Raw genomic sequence first — 22,601 nt, forward strand, 5'->3', positions numbered from 1 at the left:
TCCCACGTGGAGCCACGGAACACACTGGCAGGTACCCAGCACAGGTTACTGAAGCCCAGGGCTGGCAGCAAACCAGGGACCGCATGAAGCTTTGGTGCACCTCAAGGACTTCATATCAAGTTTGCTCTGTACATAAGTAAAACCATGGGGGCTGTTTGGTCTGATTTAAGTGTGTTGTTTCATTTTCCATTTTATCTGCTAGATGATCTCTCTCCCGCTTAGAGCAAAAAAGTCCAAACTACTCCATCACTTAGTCATGTCTTTTCAAGTCCATGAAACTTTATTCTATGGCCCTTGCACTGGGGCAATATGGGCTAGAATAGAACAGCACTCATTCATTCACAGGTGAGCTGAAGCTCAATTACCAACAGACCAAGAAGCAGCAAGGTGCAAAAAGGCAGTTCTGAACATGCAGAAGCAGGAGGCTGCTGTGCTTGAGCAGCTCTTTCCTTCAAGTCACCTTTTTGGAGCAGAGTAGCAGCATGTGAAAACTGCCCTTTAATGGTTTGAGGAGAAAAAGGGCACCTATTTGCTCACCATTACATTGTAATTTGCATTGCTCAACACTGTATTACTCTTACAGACTACAGCCTTCAGCGCATTTTAATTAACTAACAGCCCTAAAAGCAGCAGTGACCAATTCAGGATCTCATGGGAGGTTTGAGTATGGATCTGCACTAGTTGCAAACCTGACCTAATTCCTGTCTGCTTCAGACACAGAACAACTGACCCAACTTCAATCAGAACTGGGCAGCCTGGATCAGGCCTTGAGACAGACTGGGACTGACTCCTTCCAAATATGTCTGAAGAAAACATTGCAATTCACAGGAGCAGTCTGCATTCAACACAGGAGACTCAGGAGCAGCCAGCTTGGTCTCAGAACTGAAAGTAACATCACTGCGGCTATCAAGGGACTGCAGAAAGGCAGACCACGTGCACAACAGGTTGTTCCTGAGTGTAAGCAGCTCTACAGCTGTTGAAACTGGCCTAAAAGACATAGCAGGAGCTACACTATGCCTTGTTAGCTTGCACCTCTCTGTCCTATGACTGAAAACCACACCTCCAGGCCCCGAGGACCTCCCTGGTTTAATATGTAATGTTTAATACCCACTCTAGAATCTTCTTTCAGTTTCCCTACTCCATCTTCAAATGTATTTCTGTTGTTTGTCTCAATAGCCACTGTGGGAACAAATTGCATGCTAAGTATATTGGTTTAAGCCTTCTACCCGTTCCTGTTAGACTTTAGCTGCCTGTTGGTTTCCATGTGAGCTGGTTTTGCTGTAGAGACTGGATGGAGATCAGCATCTCCAGAGCATGGCTCTGGTCATCCTCAGATGAGCGGAACGAATTCTCCTCTAGAGGTACTGCCTTGCTCCCTTAAGGAAGAAGAAAGCATAGTTTGCTTCTTCACATTGGGTGAAATGAATTTCAACCAAAGTGTGTTGGAAGAATCAACCAGGAGATCTGTGGCAGAGTGAAAAACTGAGCTTGGATTTATCATTCATCCTCTTTTAGATCACTGTTTGTGGCAACAAAAATACAGTAACATCAAAGTAGTCAATCTTGAGAATATTATGTTCTGCTAGGGCTTTGGAGCGAGTTTTCCCACAGGTCCCCTCAACTGAAGATCCCTTGTACACTCATAGTCTTTTTTATAGACCTGGCTGTGCTGCTTGACTAACTAATTAAGGATTTTAATATTTCTCATTACACTTCCAGATGTTTTCTCTCTTGGTAGAATATACATTTCCCTAAGGCCAGGAGCCCAGGAGAAATCAAATCGTCTCACCTAGAGCCTCCCACTGAGACAAAGATACAAGTTACCAAATTTGATAGTAAATTCTAAAATAACTCGCCCATGCCTTTTAATACCCCTGCAGAATTAGGGAAAGGAACAATGAGGTAGAGAGAGCAGGTTGTCAGGGAACAGGCTCAGGAAAAGCAATTGGAGAAGAGGAAAACCTGAAGTGAATTTCCTGGTTTATTACTGTCACACGTTGAGTATTAATTCATCCTGTGGCCACTGTCACGGCTTTGATTTTTTGTTTTCTAACTGGTGGCCTGCAGATGATTCATGAGTAAACGCGTTATCTGGCACGGTCCCATGACCAAGAACAGTTCTACAGTATCTTTACTACAAGAGAGACCCAGGCTGACTTTACATCTGAATACTTCCAAGCCTTGCACTGATCCATCTGGCAAATACCTTAATTTCCTCTTCAGAACAATTACTTCATGGTTTTACCTCTCTTGCCTCAGAGCACCTTACATCATTTTGTTGGTTATTTGGTTGGATGGATCTTTGCTCTTTATCAGCATCCACCTTAGAGCTGTATCCTAGTGAAGGACTTCATCTCCATGCACTCATGGGAAAGGGACAGGAAAAAGGCCATTTTAGATCACTTAATCCCTGTGCTAGGAACCAACAGTAACCTCTCCTGAAGTGAGCTGTTTTGCTCATCTTGTCCACTTCAAGTCTCAGGACTTTATTCTTACAGAAACGAATAGGAAAAATGCTACAGTCAAGGAAGCATTTTCAGTGACTGATTCTCACCATAAGTATAACATTTGGAATATGAATGTGCCCATCCTGCATGCACAGAAACAAACTTTTGTAAGCAAAGGGTGTGATTACACAACCACACACACGCTGTAATGTACAAAAGACATCTCTGACCAAAGATGTCTTCAGTTAAAAAACATGCAGGATTTCTCACCACAGACCCAAAAGGAACAACACTGATAGACAAGGAGGGCTTGAATTATTTGGGGGACAAAACCCCAAGTAGTTTTACTGACAAAATCAGTATTGCATTAAAGGTCACTTCCTAAAGCTGTACTCCAATACAGGGCTGAGGAGATAAACATTTTCCAGATGTCTTTTAAACCCTGTGTTTGATGATAAAGGGCTTATGCTAAACATACTCTGTCTCAATAAATGCATGGCAATTACTAACAATTACATACAGTGCCAGAAAAGGCATCTATAGCAGTGTCTTGGAAAGCATCTGTTCACTTTACAGTTTATTTTCTTAATTCACTGTGATCTGTTTCTGTTAGGGTTTCTTCATTTACTCATTGATGACTTGCACAAGTGGGATTCATGAAACGAGGCAACTCAACCGATTTGCAAATATTTAATAAGCAACAGAGGGTTCCTTAAATGGAGAAAAAAAAGTAGTTTAAGTACCAGCAAGCATTTAACTCTTCTCTTCTTTGCTGTAGCCCAAAAGATTTTTCTCTCTCATCTGCTTTCCTTATAAAACCTGTGCCCATTTATTTTTCAATAGTAAAACGTAGCTCTAACATTCTAGATTTCTTTCCTGAGAACACATTCCCTAACTAGATAACTGAATACCACAAAAGTGATAAAACCCACACAGACATACAGGATTGCAAAATCCACTGACCATCAGATTTTCTCTTCTTAGTAATGTGAGAAAAGGAGTGAGAGTGCTCAGAAGGGCACTTAAGAATTTGCTTTCCAAAACCCATCACTAAGGCCTTTTGCTGAGAGACATTTATCAGGTATGTCTAAAAAACTTTAAAGTTATATTTGGACATGCTTTCATAGTTTCCCAAAGCATCCTCCAATACTGAGGGTCCTATTTTTTTTGAGTGCCAGCCTGGGCAACTTTGGGCTTCTTGGTTTTAATTTCAACACCTCAGATCGCGCAGAAGTCAGCCAATGTTTCCAGTGCTTCCAGTGCTACGGGACTTCAAACTGGCAGTCCAAAGCAAAAGCACACAAATATCACTGTTTTGGAATGAAAGCACATCCAGATAACGGCCTTTATTGTGCAGCTGCTGCTTGATCAGCAGCTACAAAATAATAAAGCCCTATTTGAGAGAGAACAAATCCAAACGTCTCAGTATCTCTGCTTGGGCAGTTACAGTATTTCTTAAAGAGATGGGTTAATCTTTGACACTTTGGGTCTAAGCATATTGCCTTAACAGAACACACATGTTGACACCACAGAATCGATGAGAAATACCCAAAGCTAGCCGTGATTCAAGCAAAACCAGTTTAAAGCTGGCAAGCAGACCATCTTCCTGCAGATGGTGTCTGTGCAATGAAGCATACACAACGAGCTGCTCCCTTGTTCCTTGTAGACGCTGGCTCTAAGGCTGCTGTTTCTACTCAGTTGGTTCCTTCTGTTTCACCCACCAACATAAAAAGAAGCAGTAATTCACTGCCAGTATTTGACAAGGCATTACCAGCTGTAGCTAAAAAAATAAATTAGATTTTTAACACCTCTGTGCAGACTTTTTTTCTTCCAAGTTCCTGCTTGCTGCCCACCATGAGACTGTTTTCTATATTGGGGGATAGAATTTCTCAGGCCACTCCTCCACAACACTCACACTGATTGAAATCAGGCATGTAAGTTCCTGAGTTTTATTCCTGGTGTTCAGCTATATGATCACAGCACTGTCCACAAGTTGAAAGAAATAGGAAATTCAGGTTACACAGATCAGCAAGCAGAGCCTTCTCTGACCAGCTTGCTATAAGCCAGGCCTCAGAGAAGGGCTCACTTCCCCACATTTATATTAAATTAAGATGAACTGACTGCTCAGCATTGTATCGCATTTAAATGTATGCAGGAGGCACTGTGCATCACATAAGATCCCACAAGTTGCTCCCCCTTCCATGAGAAAGACCATGGAGCAGGATTCTTCCTGTCTAGCACACTGGGCTATTTTTAAAGTACCACCCCCTGGAGTTCCAAAAACCCCATTAAAAAACCCAGAAAGCCCTCATGAGTTTGAACTGTCTGCTATTAGAAAGCAAATGATGGGCTGATTTTGGCACATAAATCATATGTTGCATTGAGGCTTATTTTAAACTACAGCTTCTTACATCACCTTGGCATATATAGCACACTGATTTGTGCTCCTTGGGCTAGATTCTTTTTTGCATGAAGTCCCATTTATAATTTCTAGGCAGGGAGTGTCAAAGTAAATGCATAGAAGTTTATGCTTTAAGATGAACAAACAGTGCCCCAGCCCTACACTAAATTACAAATGAATGTGTGCAAAGGGTGTCTCTGTGACACTCAGAAATTAGATGGCACTTAGTTGGTATATTATAATCCATTGTCACAAAGTTTAGTCTCACTACCAGAGGTGAAAGCTAAAAGTAGAAATAAGCAAGACAAACACCTTTTACAGCTCTTTTCTTGTAGTAATAGAAATATTAATATATGATATACAGTAATGCATACTGCCATTCAAACAAGGTAATAACAGCCTGTGGTGATGCTGCAATGTTCATTTTTACCTCCAGTCATCCTTTGAGAGGTTAGATAAAATATTCATCTCTTCATCATCTTGCAAAAGCCGATACGCTGCACTAACGTGGTGATTCTCAAGCACGGACCGGTCATTATATAGAATGGCTGAGTCTGACCTAGTATTTAAAAGAAAACATAGGAAAGTTCGTTTCTTCCCTATCTAATGAGTCTTACATTCATAAATTTTCCACTGATCAGCTGCAGAGATTAGTTCTATAGCACAGATACGAGCATTTTAAGAGCATTTTTAACACTTTGTTCACTGCTGTTATTCAGTAGAAGATAGCTAAAGATCAAAATTCACTCAGAATCTATTTCATCAGCTGAGACTCACCTGGGCTCTTTGCTACATGCTTTAAAAATTATAAATGTTGAGAGCTGGGAGAGAGACATAAATCTAGACTTGAATCATGAGGCTCTTTTCCAGCTCCTGTGTATGTTGCTCTCATAGTAAAGCCTGACTGCACCCAAGTAAGCAATTGAAAGATGTGTCCCAATATTATTTCCCGAACAGCAAACTGGTTGTAAGCAAGATACAACTAAAATGCTTTTTGTCATCTGTGCACTAGACTATGCTGTATGGAAGACAGTTCCCAGTGGGACAGAGTAAGACCAAAGACACTTCAGGCCTTGTTTTAAGCACCAGGGCATAAATCTGAAATTGATGAATGGCTAAACTGGTCTGAAACCCTGCTCTGCTCCCTTCTCTGCTCTAGTGAGACCCCCCCTGCAAGTCCTGTGTCCAGCTCTGGGGCAACAACACAAGAACAGACGTGGAGCTGTTCAGTGATTCCAGAGGAAGCCACAGAGATGCTGCGAGGGCTGGAGCTGCTCTGCTCTGGACCCAGGCTGAGAGAAGAGAAGACTCCAGGGACATCCTATAAAAGTCTGCCAATACTTAAAGGGGGCCTGCAAGAAATCTGGAGAGGGACTTTTTACAAGGGCCTGTAGGGACAGGACAAGGGGAATGGCTTTAACCTGCCAGAGGGGCGATTGAGATGAGCTCTGAGGCCGTTCTTCTGTGGCTGCGCCATCTGGCACAGGGTGCCCAGAGAAGCTGTGGCTGCCCCATCCCTGGCAGTGTTCAAGGCCAGGTTGGACACAGGGGCTTGGAGCAACCTGCTCTAGTGGAAGGTGTCCCTGCCCGTGGCAGGGGTTGGAACTGGATGAGCTTTAAGGTCACTTTATACCCTCTGATGTTCAGTGTTACAGAAATTAAATTACAACTGTCCTTCCTTGAATTCTTCTGTAATTATTTGGAAAACACAGCAGATCCCTAATTCTTGCATGCATGAAGCTGTAAGAAGTGGAGTGTGGCTTGGCCCAGAACAGAGACAGAAACATCTTTCTACATTCTCAAGCTTTCCTGAGCGTATGCGTTATTTATCCTAGCAACCTTTATATATCTGTGATACACAGCATGATTCAGCTAACATACTCCAGACATCTAATTTAGGGTGAGATGCAATGCATCTTAGAAATGCCCAAGTGTGCAGCGTCAGTCAAGGACATCTAGACATTTTATCATTGCTACCAGTACACTCCCATTGTCAAAGTAATACACAAACATTAGCTGTCCAATTACCACTGCAACTAGAGACTTCCCAATCTTTGCACACCTCTGAATTGTGCTGTCATATTCATCTCCTCCAACTCTCTTCCACCAATCCAAAAGCCAAGAAGATGCCAAGTTTAAAAATGCACTGGTCCAGTCTAGCCTGCGATCAGCTCATTACTGTCTAGCAATTTGATAACCCTGAACAGGCAATGGTAAGCATATCCCCTTGCTGCAAGTGTGGTTTTCCACTCAAGTAAAAACAGTATATGAGTAGTATTGGTGTTCACTAATATTGGTGAATTCTTGATTAATGCAGTTAATGTTTGAGTCTTCAAATTCAACAAGGAGAAGTGTTGTATTACAGTAGCTCCTCCAAATACCTTCCTCAAAGTACATAATTCTGCACAGCAATTTGTCTTTGGCAACTTTACACAGTAATATTTTAGGACCTTCCTTTTTCCTGATTATTAATATAAAACAATGCTCAGGAAGCTAGAATACATGCATTCTATTTTAAATGGTTGAGCAAGAGAAAATGAAATGCAATGTAAGGACATGAACTTTCCTTCTATATCACTTGAAAGCAAAAGCTCCTGCACTTTTCTAGGCAGCTGTGCTGTCATCCTCCAAAGTTTTCCCCCTCCATTTCCCAACCCTTCATCATGATTTACAGTGGCCTCACCGCGTCTGGATGTGAAAGTTGTTGGTGGTTCCTGTGTGTTCATAGTCATGGATGGCAGCTGCAAAGATCATAGCAAAGATCTCCAGTTCTGTCAGCCAGTGCTGAAAAGAGATTACAGAGCAATCAGATAAGCTGTCATTTTCCCAGGCATTAAGGCTTTTGTCTTTTAAGGCAAGTTATCCCCTGCTGACAGGCAATGCTGCACGTCACTGCCTTTCCCTGCAGCCTGCCAGCTGGTTTAAAGCAAACTTCTCTGGCTGATACACAAAAGCTGAAGCAATGTTTTTCCTGAAGCTTCATCTAAATAAATTGAACTTCAGGAGCTAATAGGGCTTAAGGCAGGGCAAAGGGAAACATTTGCCTTTCTCAAAGAGCAATGTGTGAGGAAAGCGAAGGCTCAAGAAAATCAGTGTTCTTCAAGTGGAATTTGATGATACGTGTGTAGGTATGTACATAACCAACAGGGTATGTATTTTCAGCTCAGTTGACCTGGGTAGCAGAGCCTCAAATACAGAAGAATGTCACTGATTTCCAGTGACTGAAAGTCTTCGTCAATCACTGAATCATGGGAACAGGGAGCACAACCACACAATATGTACTTCTCGTTATTTATCACTTACAGAAACATTTGAGGAAGCCCTGAGTTGATTTCTTTTCCCCACTTATTTTCTAATCAAAGCCTTATTTTTCAATGCTTAAGTCACTCTGACTTGGATTTCTAAATGACTCATCAATCATTTTATGTCTGGTTTTCCACTGGTAGCACCTAAGGAATGCTGTTAACATCAAGCGCATCAGAGGCAAAGGCTTTAGATACTGTAGATGCTGTAAATATTTGTATGAAATGCTGGAATGTATTACATTTGCAGAAAACCTTTACCACAGTTGCCAAATATTTTTGTAACAGCTCACTGTCAACCTGCAAACGTTTTGACAGACGTTCATGTATGAACTGACTTTTAAAACCCAGCAAAAGCAGTATGGTTTCATAAAGCTATTCTAAACATTTACTACAGGTCAGAGACCACCACTGGTCTGTTAACATGTGCAGGGGAAGCACAAATAACTGTGGGGCTTTGCACACAGCAACCTGGCCAGCTCTTCTGTCTTTGACAGACATCTCTGCATAACCCATGAAGAATGAAGCCAGTCTCAGTATTAAAGATCTCCTTATATCAAAGATGCAGTTTGAAAATACTGGGCCAGAAATACTTTGTACAATGCCACTGACCATAATCAAGGCAACTCTTGATTTATTGATGAGGATGAAGTGATCAAGAAATGAGCAGACAACAGAAACCAAACTATTTTCTCATCTCTACACAATTGGTCCAGGACTGGCATGGACAGCACTAGTGGTGGAGAAATCTGGGATGTTTCTGTTTCCAGGTGTGACCTGTGAACAAGGAATGTTCTCCAGCTGATGAAGACCGTGATTTCAACTTTCAAGCACCAACTTCTGTTGACTGTAAAGGGGGATAAAAAAGGAACCAGGGTTTCCAGGCTACATGACTAGACCTGGACTTCCATTACTCAACCATGTTCTGCCATTTTCCAAAAAGAAGGAGTGCAAATGATAGAAAAAATCAGGTAAAAGTGCTCAGAACAGGCAGAGCAAACCTACATTATGCACAGAGAACTACTACAGAACTCACCCAGCTAGTCTAATGTACCCACTTCAGACCTCTGGGCATCATCTGACAAGTCCCACTCCAACATGATCTTATCACCCAAGTCTTAAAACATCACTAAGGCAATAAGCTCTGTGCTTGAGGTCTCCTACCCTCACCTCTTAAGACACATACAGAAAAAGTACAAACTGACATGTCCTATCAAAGCATCACTTGTTGAACAAGTTTGGGTAATGGAGATTTTCAAATAGGGTGTCATACACCTGAGGAGAGGTATTAAATGTCATAAGAGCATTTGAGAAAGACCACTCAGAAAACAGTCTGGGATTATTACAGTTGTGAACTGCGGGTAACAAATAAATCACTGTAAGTAGCACAAAATCAAAATAGGCTTGTGAGTAACAGGAGGGAAATAGCAGGTAAGTAATTGGAACCTTTTAGTTCCTTTTTTTTCTGCTACAGCCTTGCAAGGAGAAGTAAACAAGATGGCAAAAAGCCTGCAGAGAATGGATGCAATCTCCATCAAAGCAGTGATATTACCTTTCACTAGTCTGTGATGGACTTCATCTTGGGAACAGAGAGCTACTTTTAAAGAACAAAGCCATCAAGAACTATTGAGAAAGCAGCAGGACACTGTCGCAGGTGAAAAGAGAATGGAAATGTGAATGTTTTTCATTTCTAAAGGGTTGACAAAACCAATCCAGAACAAAACCTGCAAACTTTCTGCCATGGTAGGGGGGTGTGGGCTGGCGGCAAAGAAGGCAGGAAAGAACCAGTAATGGCTTCCAGAGTGGAAATAAAAAACAGGTCATGAGGCATAATTGTCTATCACCAATGTACACTAAATATGAAGAATTAGCTACTAAGGCAAATCATTGGCATGTAAACAGAAGGATCAATGCACAGAGAAAGAAAAAGGAAGAGGAAAGAGCAGTGTTTCCACTGCTAACAAAACAAATAGATGCATTTCCAACAAAATGTTACAACGACAGCAATAATTAGCTTGTTTTCTTCCCCAGATTTTATGGTCTTTTATTCCAAAGTAGTCATCATTTTCAGAGCTCATGATGATCATAAGCTTATTAATCACAATAGTCTGGAGGAGAGGAGGATCTCACTTCCCTTTGGCACAAACAGATGTTGCAGAAGTCCTATGCTTCTGCAGTTTTACAGGTCTGCTGTGGGAAATAGTCTCCTGTAATTCTTGACAATATCAGGGAAAAACACTTAAGTTTACCATTTGCACCTCATTTTCTGGATTCACAAAGAAATCATATGGCAATTCCTAATAATTACCAAGATTAATCAGAAAATAATACCAAAGAAAGTAACAATCACAGCTGAACAACAAAGTTAAATAAAGAAAAGAATTAAATGAGAAAAATGTGTCAGCTCTTAGAAGTTGCTCCTGCACATCATGCTTGTATACCAATCCTCTCACAGATAAATATCAGAGTAATTCCAATTTCCCTTTCAACATTATGTCTATGAGAGAACCCAAAATATTCTAGTTCATATGGTAAAGTATAATGAATTCATTCCAAGGCATCATCCTGAGGAAGAAAAAAACCCAGGAAAACTAAAGAGATTTCAGGCACTGAATATGATTAGAGGGAAAGAAGATTTTTTTTATCTGAACAGAAAATAGAAGAAAGAAGAAGCCTGGAATAAAACTGTTGAGAGAGCTTGTAAATAACAGGGAGCATGACAAAGGCAAATGAAGCATGTAAAGATAAACCAGACAATTCTTTCTTCCCTTTAAGACTAGAATAAATTACCACTACACAGACTATTTAAATCTGGAAAGTAAAAGTGCTTTTTCCACATTGCAAATGACTTGTTAACAAGATAAATGAGGGGGTGTTTTCTACTTTATTGTATGATTTTTTCACGTCTCTGTCTTCATCCCATTGAAGAATGAAACCAATGGCCCCAGCGCTCCCTCTGAAATCAAAGTCTTCGTTCCAGCATGTCCAAGTTCCTTGCATAAATATTGTGAAAGTGATGAACTGAACAACTACATATGTTAGAGCAAGGATACAATACTGATGTGAGCAAATTCTGGAGAACAGGAGAATGTCCCCTACCTTTCTTTACTACGAGGGAACATACTATGCATGTTAGAAGGTGGCCCTGCTATGAGCAGGAGGTCAGGACCACTGACCTCTGGAGCTCATTTTCAGACTACATGAATCTGTGCACATTGAAATGGATTGTATCCTGCAGGGGAGGTGGGGTGGAAACTAAGGGAGAAAAAAGGATCAAAAACACAGATTAAGAAAGAGTTCTAACAAGGGAAGCAAAGCTGAAATGTCACTGTTGGAGTGCAGGATGGGGAGTCCCTTCTTCCTGATAGCAGAAGAGTAGTTTCTTATTGTGCTACATTAGATCCTAAACAAATGCCACATACCGTTGGCTGTGGGAACAATCAGTGCTTGGGATTATTCTTGGGAAAGAGCAGACACTTTGCTATATCCTCTGGAGTGCCACTCCAGCATAACAGTCTTCATGGGATACCTTGTGAGTAGCTTATTACAGTAGGAATACTAAAGGGAAGGGGTCAGCTCAAGCAAATTACTCACTGGCTTCAGCGCCACATGTACATATGCTCACACGCATAAATTGTAGTTTCCCCTCTACAGATGTCAATTTAGCATATGCACATCCTCTGACCCCTGCACGTATTTCAGAACATGGTTTCCTCTGAAACAGAGAGGAAAAATACTTCGGATACATTAAACAAGAAAGCATTTTAATGCTGAGGAGTTCTTATTTGTCACTTCAGGCATCACAACAGCAGGTGACTTGGAGAGGTGAGTGGATGCAGATATTTACTGGAGATAGGTAATGCATGAGAGAAAATCTTTTAAGACATACACTGGGGAAGATAGGGTTGTGCATTTGCTGCCAGCTTGAGATAAGGTTGAAACACATTACAGAGAGAATGGAAGACAGCTATTTATCCATTTCTTGTGTTTGCTTCTCAGTCCGATTGGAGCCTGGGATACGCACAACTGTTTCTTTTTGCTCTGACCATCTTAAGCACATGGCTTCTCCGACTGTCTTCAAAGTCTACAAAACACATTAGAGTGATGCAGTCCACATGCTGCAAAGCAGCATCACCCAGGAGATCTGCAGCAGAGTGAAAACCTCAGCTTGGGTTTATCATTCATCCTCTTTTAGATCACTGTTAAAAGAATTACCAACATCTTCACCTTCCTTCTAGTTCTAAATAAGCCTAAATCTCTACTTTCATTAGTACAGGCATATCAAATGAAGTTTGTCTACAGTGCAAATGGTTTCTACTGGGGATAATCATAATCTGCTTACTGAGTAAAAACTGTTGTAATCTCATTATATATTCAGGATGCCAAGTCCTGTACTTACTGCTACGCCTGTCTTGAAAAGGAGGTAATGGACTGTCTGCGTCACATCTGCAGCATGCATCAGGTTGTGGTAAGGATTTTTATGTTTGCTGTAGCCAACCTCCAGAGCTTCCACAAAGGACACCAGGGCAGAAATGGGGATCTGAGTAAAGCAATTAAAAACAAATGGATTAAAACCAAAAGAATCACCTTTAATGGCCAGCATTCAGAGGGCAGCATTTCGATAACAGGTCCCAAAGGCAGTTTGTACTTCACAAATAAACATGCTAAAATATCTGAAACAGGCACTTAAGAGAGGGTGAATCCAGGTTACTTCCTCAAACTGGCTTTCCTATCCTTAGTTACATTATGGATGACTCATTCCCACATATAAACACAGACAAGTAAGTACACTACAAAATGCTGTCTGGAAGACACATAGAGTATAAAAAGTAACAGAGAGCACTTGATTGATTGATTGCCCCTGGAGAAATATTTCTAATTAGGCCGCAAGCATCTGTCTGTTCTCCCCACAACCCACTGGAATACATCTCTGCTTTACTATGCATATTCAAGATTTCCTGATGGAGCACATCGTATAGCAAGTCTGAGATACTCTACTAAGAGTACGATACGTTTATCAGACCTCTGGCTTTTCATGGCAAAATCACAGAATTACAGAATCAACAAGGTTGGAAAAGACCTTTACGATCATCAATCCAACCATTCCCCCAGCATCTCCAAGTCCACCATTAAGCCATGTCACTAAGGGCCTCACCTACATGGTTTTCAACACTTTAGGGATGGCGATTCCACCACTGCCCTGGGCAGCCTGTTCCAATGCCTGAGCACCCTTTCAGGAAGATATTGTTCCTAATCTCCAGTCTAAACCTCCCCATGCACAGCTTGTGGCCATTTCCTCTTGTCCTACCACTTGTTACTCGGGAGAAGAGACCTGAGAAGAGACCTAAGAACAACCATCCCACGTGCTTGCCATACTTTTCTGACCCCAAGAGCAGAACTGTGCATACTTGAGAAAATGCAATTCAGGGCATTTCTAGAGGGGATACACAGGTAGTGTCAGTTGACAGCATGGGTTCTCCAGCTTCATCTCCCCAAACAGCAAATACCCTAAACGCTTGTATTTCCATATGTATCAGTGGAGGATGCAGTTCTGAACATTCAACTTCTTCAAGCAGGAGGAGGGGGAATTTGAACAAAATCTGAGATGGAAGAAGAGACCCATCTTCTAACTACTGACCTTGAAGCGGTTGATCAGATCATAGCGTGTGAGAAGTTCATAGAAAATGAATTTCAGTGCATGATCCCCACTTGCATCATTTAGTGCAAATACATCAAAGGACCACTTGTCTACATTCTGCAAGAGGGGGAAGAAAAGACAGTTAATATGGTCATCCCTTTTACAATGGTAGTTCGATTTCTATCATTTTACATCTACAAATGGAGAATTAAAGAACCAATGTGGAGTCTAATTTACTATTTGGTATTGTATGACTCATATTTAAGAAGCTTTCATTAAGCACATGTATGCTGCTTGTTTATTCTAAACATGGCAATTCTCCAGACCAGAATTTAATCAGGAAAGACTGAATCCAAAAATATTCCATATCTTTAGTATCTGAAATACTGGGATGGCCCTATATGACTGATTTTACCACCCCCTACCCACATGCTCTGTCTGTGAAAAGGAATATTATCTTTGAAGGAAACAGCAGTAACAAAGATATGCTTTTTAATTATATTAAAGCCTCTGCATTTTGCTGTCCCTACAGAATTCTTATGACTTTGTATTGTGAGCAAAGCATTCCAATGCTTTACTCAGGCTTGAAACAGAATAAGGTGATATGTTTTTTTGCAGTTAAAAAAAATACAGACATCTGTACTTTTTACCACTTACTGTTTAATCAACCAAAAGAATAACTAACTAGAACTACCTTGCTGCACGCAAAGAGATCCTTCTGATTCTAATATTAATCCTGAATTGTGTTTACTGCAGCTTAAATTGGCCAAGGGCAGCATGACCCTAATTTTCCTTAATTTTTTTTTAAGATAAATGATTCCATTAGGGCTTTCAGAAAACTACAGAGCAGGAGAAAATCACCGAAAGGTTACATGAAGTGCTAACAATGATATAAACCCCAACCTATATAACAGAAGAGTAAACATGTAATTCTAGCTGGGAAAGTTCCAGTCAGCTGTAAATGATATAATAATGTTTCAGGGTGGTCAGTCAAGAGATTGAGGAAGGAAAGTTCTCTTCCCGGCTCATAAATATGAAGTATAAGGAATAAACCTTCTTGTAGAAGGTTGAGTTCAAATCTCAACTCTTAGGGAAGGTCGTGGGAGCTGACAGCAAGATTATCTAGCAAGATAATGAGTGATTCCTGATCTCAGAAATGGATGTGCCTGAAACCCTATGAAGCTTTCTCTCCTAACAACAAAGAGAAAAAGTTATAGCTGCAAGGATGACATACAGACCAACCACGCAGCTGCATCTGGCACAGGACCAGGTCTCAATCTCTCTTACCTGCTGAGAACTTTGATGTACTTCCCACAGGGATTTATCCAAACGACACTCCTTAAACCACATATTAAAGATTGACATCCATACATGGAAGTTTCCTTCCACTTCCAAACTCTGTTGCAGGTTACCTCCCATTTCCTTGTGGCACTTCCACCAAGAAAGACAGACAACTACAGCTGCTCCCAGTGCAAGAAATGGGGGTTAAGGATTAGAGTCTATCTAAAAATCTGCCATCTTTTCTTAGCAATTCTACATTACAATTATCTACTGAGCTCTTAAAGCCCAATCCACCTTTGTTGTCATGGTCATGTTCCAAGTAAGGACCTGACTTCAAGTCAAATGCAAAGGGCAATGACATTTAACCACCTTGTGGTTGGTCACCCATACATCAGCATAGCTACAGGACTTCTTATGTTCTGAATGAGACCAGTGTATCCTGGTACCAGCTCTCTCCAGCATGGGCTGAACCTCATAACCTTGCTACTTGCATAATGTTGATTACACAGAGCTGAGTTTTCCTCTTGTGGAAGTACAGTCCACAGAGAGGCTAATTAGTGAGGCAATATCAAGGATGCTGAAGGTTTAGCTTCATCATGCTTTCATCTATCCTAGTAAATCACTTGCTTGCAGAGCAGTTGATATCACAAGCTGTGTGAAGCCACACACTGAAGGCAGGGTCAAGCTTCTCCAGAGATGATTTGTGGCCCAAGTTACAGAACAGCAATCATAAATTGCAGCTTTTCAACACCTTCAGTGGGTGTTGGAGAGGAAAAACAACGGAAGAAAAAGTTCCACCAAGAAAACATGTTTTAAAGCCCTTTAACACACTTAGAAAATGGGCAAGAAAAATAATGCCCAAAGCATCCACTCAGTGAACTGTATTTTCCTGGGTTTTAAGTGGTTTTATTTTGTAATCACTTAGTAAAGCAAATTAATGTAACACTTGCATATATATAATAATTTACTTTTTGGTCATATGGCATTGAAAATGATGTCTTATCTATGCTGAAATTTAATTCACTATAAGGCAATTGTGTTTTGTAGAAATAAAAGGGTTTTTTTCTTTATGTACATTCCCTATAGCTAATGTTGTGCTCTTGCAGCAGATAAAATTTACCAAACAATGAAATTGCAGAACAGTGCATCAGAATTGTTCGTTTGCACAAAATAATATAACCATAAAGATGCTAAGTTTTATGATAGCTCTATTTAGATTTTACTGAGGGAGAAATCCTTGCTCTTGTCAAGTAAACAGAAGTTTTGCTATTGACAATAATGACAGCAGCATTTTACCCTGCATAACTAGGGGGGAAAATCCTCTTAACAGAAGCATGACAGTGCCACAGATGGCTCAGAGGCTTGCAGCAGCACCAATTATGCTTTGAAAATTAGTGGATTTTATGACCTAAAAATAGCGATTTTAACACAGAAATGACCCCTATATTAGGGAGAGATCAAAAGGGACACAGAACTTCATAGATGTCTTGTGATGGAGGAGAAAAACTGGAAGGCCTGACATTTCTGTAGCCACAGACAAGCTTTTGATTTTTGAAATCTATACTGCAGACACTGCAAGTGACAACAGGTTCTGTGTTCATTACCTGGATATTAGCTAGCCGAGAAAATACTGCAGTGACAGCATGGGCATCAGAAAAGGCTGAAAAATCCACTTCTAAAGTAGGTAACTACTTCAGCAGTTAGTTAATGTGAAGTTCTGCCTCTAGCACTACAGTGCTGAACAGCAGATCACCACAAATTACTGGGTAAATCAACATACTCATTCAAACATGTCTGTATGAATGGTATGTATGGCACTAGTCAAATGACAGACCAGGATGATTGCCCCACTGTATCACCTCTTTTTTTGCTATTGCATGGCTTGCTTGAACCACATGCAACATGTAGTCTGCAAAGCTGCTGTGTAGGAAGTTGGTTGCTAACTGGTGTTTGTAGTTTGATAATTCCTGCCTAAAGCAAGAACCTTGCAATTGTCTCATGGATTGAATCTTTCTTCTTTTTCTTTTTCTTTCTGACTACTTCTGACTAATCAGTTTTCCCCTGAAAGTCATAAAAGGGTCGCTATTCCTAAACTGATTGTCACCTTGAAGACCTGAAGCTGAAGCAATGGAAGAAATTCCCTTCTCTCACAGCAACCTATCCTTGTCCTCCTCCACCTCACTCCACTGATGTTTTCCTTCTTCTTTGTGGGAGGTTGTGATTGATTCCAGCACATCATGAAGTCCTCGGTTTAATCACTGTAATCTAGAACAGAGCTGTAACCTTCACAACCTCATAATGGCCACAGCCTTGAACACTATTTTTTCCCTTATTGAAAGGCTATTCCCTTAGGCCAGTAAATGATTAATGTATGTGAACTAAACTAAATGTCAAAGAGAAGGAAAGAGCAAGTACTAAGACCCCCTTACCAAGTCAAATATCGCAGTGTTACTTGATGCTTTGCACAGAACCACCACCCCCAACACCTTTTTACTTGGATTACCTTTAGCACTCCAATTACAGCTGGCGGGTAGCTCAAACCAACCATATTTGAAGTCCGTCTGTACATTCTACCAAGAAAAAATAGATAAGGTAACACATAAATAGATTTAAACAAAACAAGCCAAACAACCAACCAAAACCAATAAAGCAACAGACCATTACAGGAGACCTATTTAGCTCAGGAAACCCTAGCTCCAATTTGGGGGGGGTTATTCCTTCTTGTTCCTAACTTGCTATTATACAGTTCCTAACTAACTTATATATTCTCTCTACTATTCTTTTTGTATAGCCTGCCTTAAGACACTCTACTCCCTGGTATCTCGTAGCTTGTTACCTGGCAGGACATCACAGAGAACCTGCCAAAATCAGGTCTTCATCAGAGGGAAAGGCTACACTCAAATAAACAAGATGTTCCCCATTTTTTGCAGATAACTACACTGCTCTTTCAGTTCCCTTGCTCCTTGCTGATCCACATGTGAGCTAATTCTGAATATACATCAGAAATCACCTGTTGTCTGCAATGAATCAACTCTAGTTCAGTACAGCTGTTACTGTTGTCTGCATTTGTTTAAGACTGCTATAAAATCTTTTGGGTGTTCACTGTGTGTGTGTATGAGAGGGAGAAAGAGAGAGAAAGAGTAAGGCAATAATAAACATCTGCAACCATACTAAACAAAGTACTGAAGCATGTACCAGGTTTTAAACTTGTTTTCAAGCCACACTGTGTTTAACAGGCATGGTGAATACAGAAACACTGTCATAGCTAAAGTGCCTTCCCACAGGCCACCCTTTTTTGCACTTAAGCAACACAGAACTAAAAAGAGATGACGAAAAGCTCTCTTCTCCCATCTGAAATGAACCTGTGTGAAGTCTTCCTTCACTTCCCCCCTGCCTTTTTTTTGGTCATGCTCTGCACTCAGACCTGAAAACATTCATCCCTCTTTGGAGAATTAAATTCACCCATTCCCCAAATTACAGAATTCTTTTACCCCCTCCTCTGATGCAAATCACAACAGAGAAGAATGAGAGAACTCAGTGGGTTTTTTTAAATCCTTCCTAAGCTCCTGAGTTTTCACATCAGTCATGGTCTGCAGTTCATACCAGTCATACTAAGCTACTAGAACAATGTAATTACATGCTCCTTCACCTTTCCACAAATATCCCAGCTTGTACTGCATGGACAATACTCCTGAACCGGGGTTTTTCCTCCGTCCTTTTGAGCATCATCCCCATTTGCCGTGTGAAGGTAGAAGCCAACCAGTCCCGGACCTCCGAGGGCACGGAGTCGGACTGGATGTCACTGAGTTCATCTTCTGTGTCCAGTAAACGCCTAGAAAAGGGAGGAAAAAGATGGCTAAATAGACTCCCTTGGAGAACACTGCAACATTATAATCAAAAAAGAAACTTATATATATTCTAATTAAAGCAGTTGTTAAAAGTTCATCAGCCCTAATGGAACACAATCGTACAAGTCTTCAACAGATTGTATATTCTCTTGTATAGTTAAATGTCAGATTGTGAAACTCACTATTGGGCCAACAAACAAGTATCAGCCTTCTGAAGGACAACTACATCATCATCCACTGAATTCGCATCTTCAGCTTGTCAATATTCCTGACCTTTCTGCCCTTCACAGCTTATTTACAGTCATGTCTAACTTCCCAATTAGTATCATACAGTTGTCTCTCATTCTGGTCATCTCAGGTGACTCTGCCAGTGCATTTAGCATATAACAGAGAGGAGAACTCTTCTGCAACATCTTATCAGCCTACCTCTATCATGACCTTTTTTAATTTCAAAGACTTGACGCAAGTGAAAAAATTTGGAACTAGATGATCTTAAGGTCCTTTCCAACCCAAACTAGTCTATGATTCTGTGATTTAACATGATTCAAAAGGAACAGAGAAGTAGGAATTTAGAAACTTTCCAGAAAAGTGGGACACAATTATTATGAAAACATTTCTCCAAGAGAATATATATTAAATGTATGATTGTTTTTTATCTCCTTCCCTGCCACAGAAAACTTAAAGAAGCTTTTAGACCAAAGAGTGAAGATCTACTCTACACAGAATACAATATTTTAATGATTAAAAACATCATGTCTGTGAGTAATAAATCTTGGCTAAAACAATTTTTCCAGCTAATGTATAAATTACAATTTTGTCTCGGTGGTAGATACAGATAAAAGAAGAGTGCTGTTGTCTGTAGTTAACTCACCTAGTTTCATCAATGTATACTGACTCAAGAACAGTCGCAGCATATTCCAAGTTCTTCTTTAGGTCTACAACTGAAGCTTCCCCTCTCTCTAACTGTTTTACCAAAGACCGTAACCTAGATAAAAGAAAAACAGATATCTGATTAGTACAAAGAGAAACAGGTCTGAGAGTGGGTGCCAGTTCAAAACTGGATCTAGCATGAGACCTAGCATACATGATTGAGTTTGTTCAGCCTAGAGAAAAGAAGGCTCAGGAGAGACCTTATAATCATGTTCCAGTATTTAAAGTGGCTACAAAGAAGATGGAGACTCCCTTTCTAGAAGGAGTCACGTAGAAAACACAATGAGTAATAGGCACAAATTAATCCCAGGGAGATTCCATTTAGACACTAGAGACAAATTTTTCACAATGAGAACAATCAGCCATTGGAAAAATCTCCCCAGGGAAGTGGTGGATTCCCCAACACAGGACATGTTTAAGATGTGACTGGGCAGGGTGCTGGGACATCTAAGTCTAGGTCATGCTTTTGCCAAGAAAGGTTGGACCAGATGATCCTTGAGGTTTCTTCCAACCTGGCATTCTATGGTTCTATGACTGGCAGGTGAAAACTTTCGGAAGTCCACAAGATTCTTTAAGCCATATACAAGAAATCAATAAAAATCCCTTTTCAAAGATCAGTCACAATGATACCAGGCAAGCATCACGTTACATTTATGCTCAAATAAGTCAGTGAGTTATGACTGTCCCCTACTCATACTGAAATAAGTTAAAATAGAAATCACTTGGCATTTAACAGAGGAGCTAAGAGAGGGAAATTTCATTCCAGCCATAAGAAAGGAAGTAACTTCTTGAGCAGTATCTGTTGGCAAATATCAGCCATTTATGAGGATATGTGAACAGGTATGTAAAATCATAGTACAGTGTATTTAGAAATACTATTGCAGAAATACAATACAGGGTTAGGAAACGCTGTGATTTTCCTTAGATCAAGCGGTCATCCTTAGGCTACCCCATCTATACTAAATAGATTTCACAGAAGTTTTTTATGAGGTTATTATTGGGAGAGGGGGGGAGGAACAGACTCTGAAAACATAGATAGCTCCTGTGTCAAATACAATCAATATATTAATGCAATTTTCTTTTGTCTTCTCCTCTCCTTCACTCAACCATCTGTGGCAAATTAGAAAAAAAAAAAGGAAGAAAGAGGAGATGAGAATGCAAAAGTAAAATCTAAATATTTTAAACAATCCAAGAATATACATGCTTACAATTAGAAGACGAACATTGTCATTCCTTTAAAAGGACAATGGTATAAAGATTTGACATGTTAAGAGTTTTTTGGGAATATCTCCATCGTTGTTAAACAGAAGTTAAATAAACATTTAAATATATATTTAGCAGTGCAGCAGAAATCACAAGTTGTAAATTTGTCCTATTCAAGATGCAAAACCGTAGAGGAGTAGTCATGTCATCTAAAATCTGTCTTCTACTTAGGAGATGACTCTTCCTCAGCTTTTTCTATATTCCAAGGAAAAAAATACCTTTTCCACATGGTAATCCAGAGCTAGACCCCAATATAGAGGTCTGCTCTCACTTTATTTACCATAGTGAGAGCCCAACCTCCTAAAGTAGACATATGCAAGAAGTTGTTAAAATTAAGTATCTGTATTCCCCTGCTACCACAATGCCCCTGTGGAATCAGTGCTTTCGGGAGAAACGAAGTCTCCATGGGGCTGTATTTTCATGGCAGAGCTCAGGAGCAGCCAGTCTGCCTGGGGGCACTGCACCAACAGTTCTTTCCAGCTGAGTAACCTTCCTCCTCCTCTCCCCACATAAACTGTGAGGCTGTGGAGAACAAAGATCACAGGAAATACTGGTTGGTCCTCTGGCCATGTCACATAAACTCCACTTCTGCTGACAGTGGTATTGCTGATACACAGCTACATATTTAGCTTTACAAAGAAGCTTTAGCAAGAAGTGGACCCTCCATCTCTTGGAGGATTAACTCATCCACTTGTCAGCGGTCAAGAACCAAAAGTCTTGTTCAATACTTCATGCCTGATGTGGGAATGGAGATGGGAAGGTCAGTGATGTACAACTATAGTGAGTGCAACTCTCCTCATCTTTGAAAGCCAGGTGGAGAGCATTCAACTATGCCAGCACATTTCCCTCCAATCCTGGAACCCAGCATGGGTAATCCATGGAGCAACCTCAGCCCCATGGAAAAAGGAATGTGTCTTGGTACTCCCATACTCCTCTTCTGTGTAACTGAACCACCAGGTGTGAGCAGCAACGTGTTGTGTTTGACGAGCACAGCTAGGAAAGCTGCTCCCCCACCTTTCAGGTTAGTTCCATCCTCAGGCAGCACAAGTGGAAGATGAATTCCCTAAAGCCAAACCATTGATCCCTCCTAACCATTCCCAGCTTTTCATACCAATGCAGGATGGAAGGAAGAGAAAAAACCAAAACAACTTTCATACCCAAACAGTAAGCATTGGTTCTTATGCCTCCTCCTTCCTTCATCCCATGTATGGGGAGTCCATAGATGTGACCCCTTAACTAGTTACCAGAAACATCATTTGTGCATAAACCACAGGAGTCAATACTGCAGGAGGAACATTATCTTTGGCTCTTCCTGGCTCTTATTTCATTGATTTAAGTACCCAGCAGCCCTATGCCACAAGTCATTCAAAATTCATGTTCAATAATAGCACAGTGAGTAATGGTTGCTTCATGGCACCAACATTCATCATCAGAGATTATGCAGAGTACTGCGTGCATCAATCATTTGGAAAAACAGAAGTACAGTTGTTA

At 40.6% G+C, this 22,601-nt stretch overlaps 1 protein-coding gene across 2 annotated transcripts in view; it reads right to left on the bottom strand.

Moving 5' to 3' along the window:
* PDE1C (phosphodiesterase 1C, calmodulin-dependent 70kDa) overlaps positions 1-19,922 on the bottom strand; it is a 65,722-nt gene extending 45,800 nt beyond the window's left edge. For both annotated transcript variants that reach the window (XM_010012089.1, XM_010012088.1), the window contains exons 1-7: positions 19,789-19,922; positions 18,719-18,901; positions 17,573-17,639; positions 13,789-13,905; positions 12,550-12,690; positions 7,532-7,632; positions 5,279-5,407 (exon numbers count right to left, since the gene is read on the bottom strand). In XM_010012089.1, coding sequence (XP_010010391.1) covers positions 5,279-5,407; positions 7,532-7,632; positions 12,550-12,690; positions 13,789-13,905; positions 17,573-17,639; positions 18,719-18,804 — 641 coding nt within the window. In that variant the 5' untranslated portion in view covers positions 18,805-18,901; positions 19,789-19,922. The remainder of the gene's footprint in view (positions 1-5,278; positions 5,408-7,531; positions 7,633-12,549; positions 12,691-13,788; positions 13,906-17,572; positions 17,640-18,718; positions 18,902-19,788) is intronic.
* Positions 19,923-22,601: the final 2,679 nt, after the last annotated feature.

The sequence above is a fragment of the Nestor notabilis genome, unplaced genomic scaffold (assembly GCF_000696875.1).
Source record: "Nestor notabilis isolate BGI_N333 unplaced genomic scaffold, ASM69687v1 scaffold8343, whole genome shotgun sequence".
Taxonomy (NCBI): Eukaryota; Metazoa; Chordata; class Aves; order Psittaciformes; family Psittacidae; genus Nestor; species Nestor notabilis.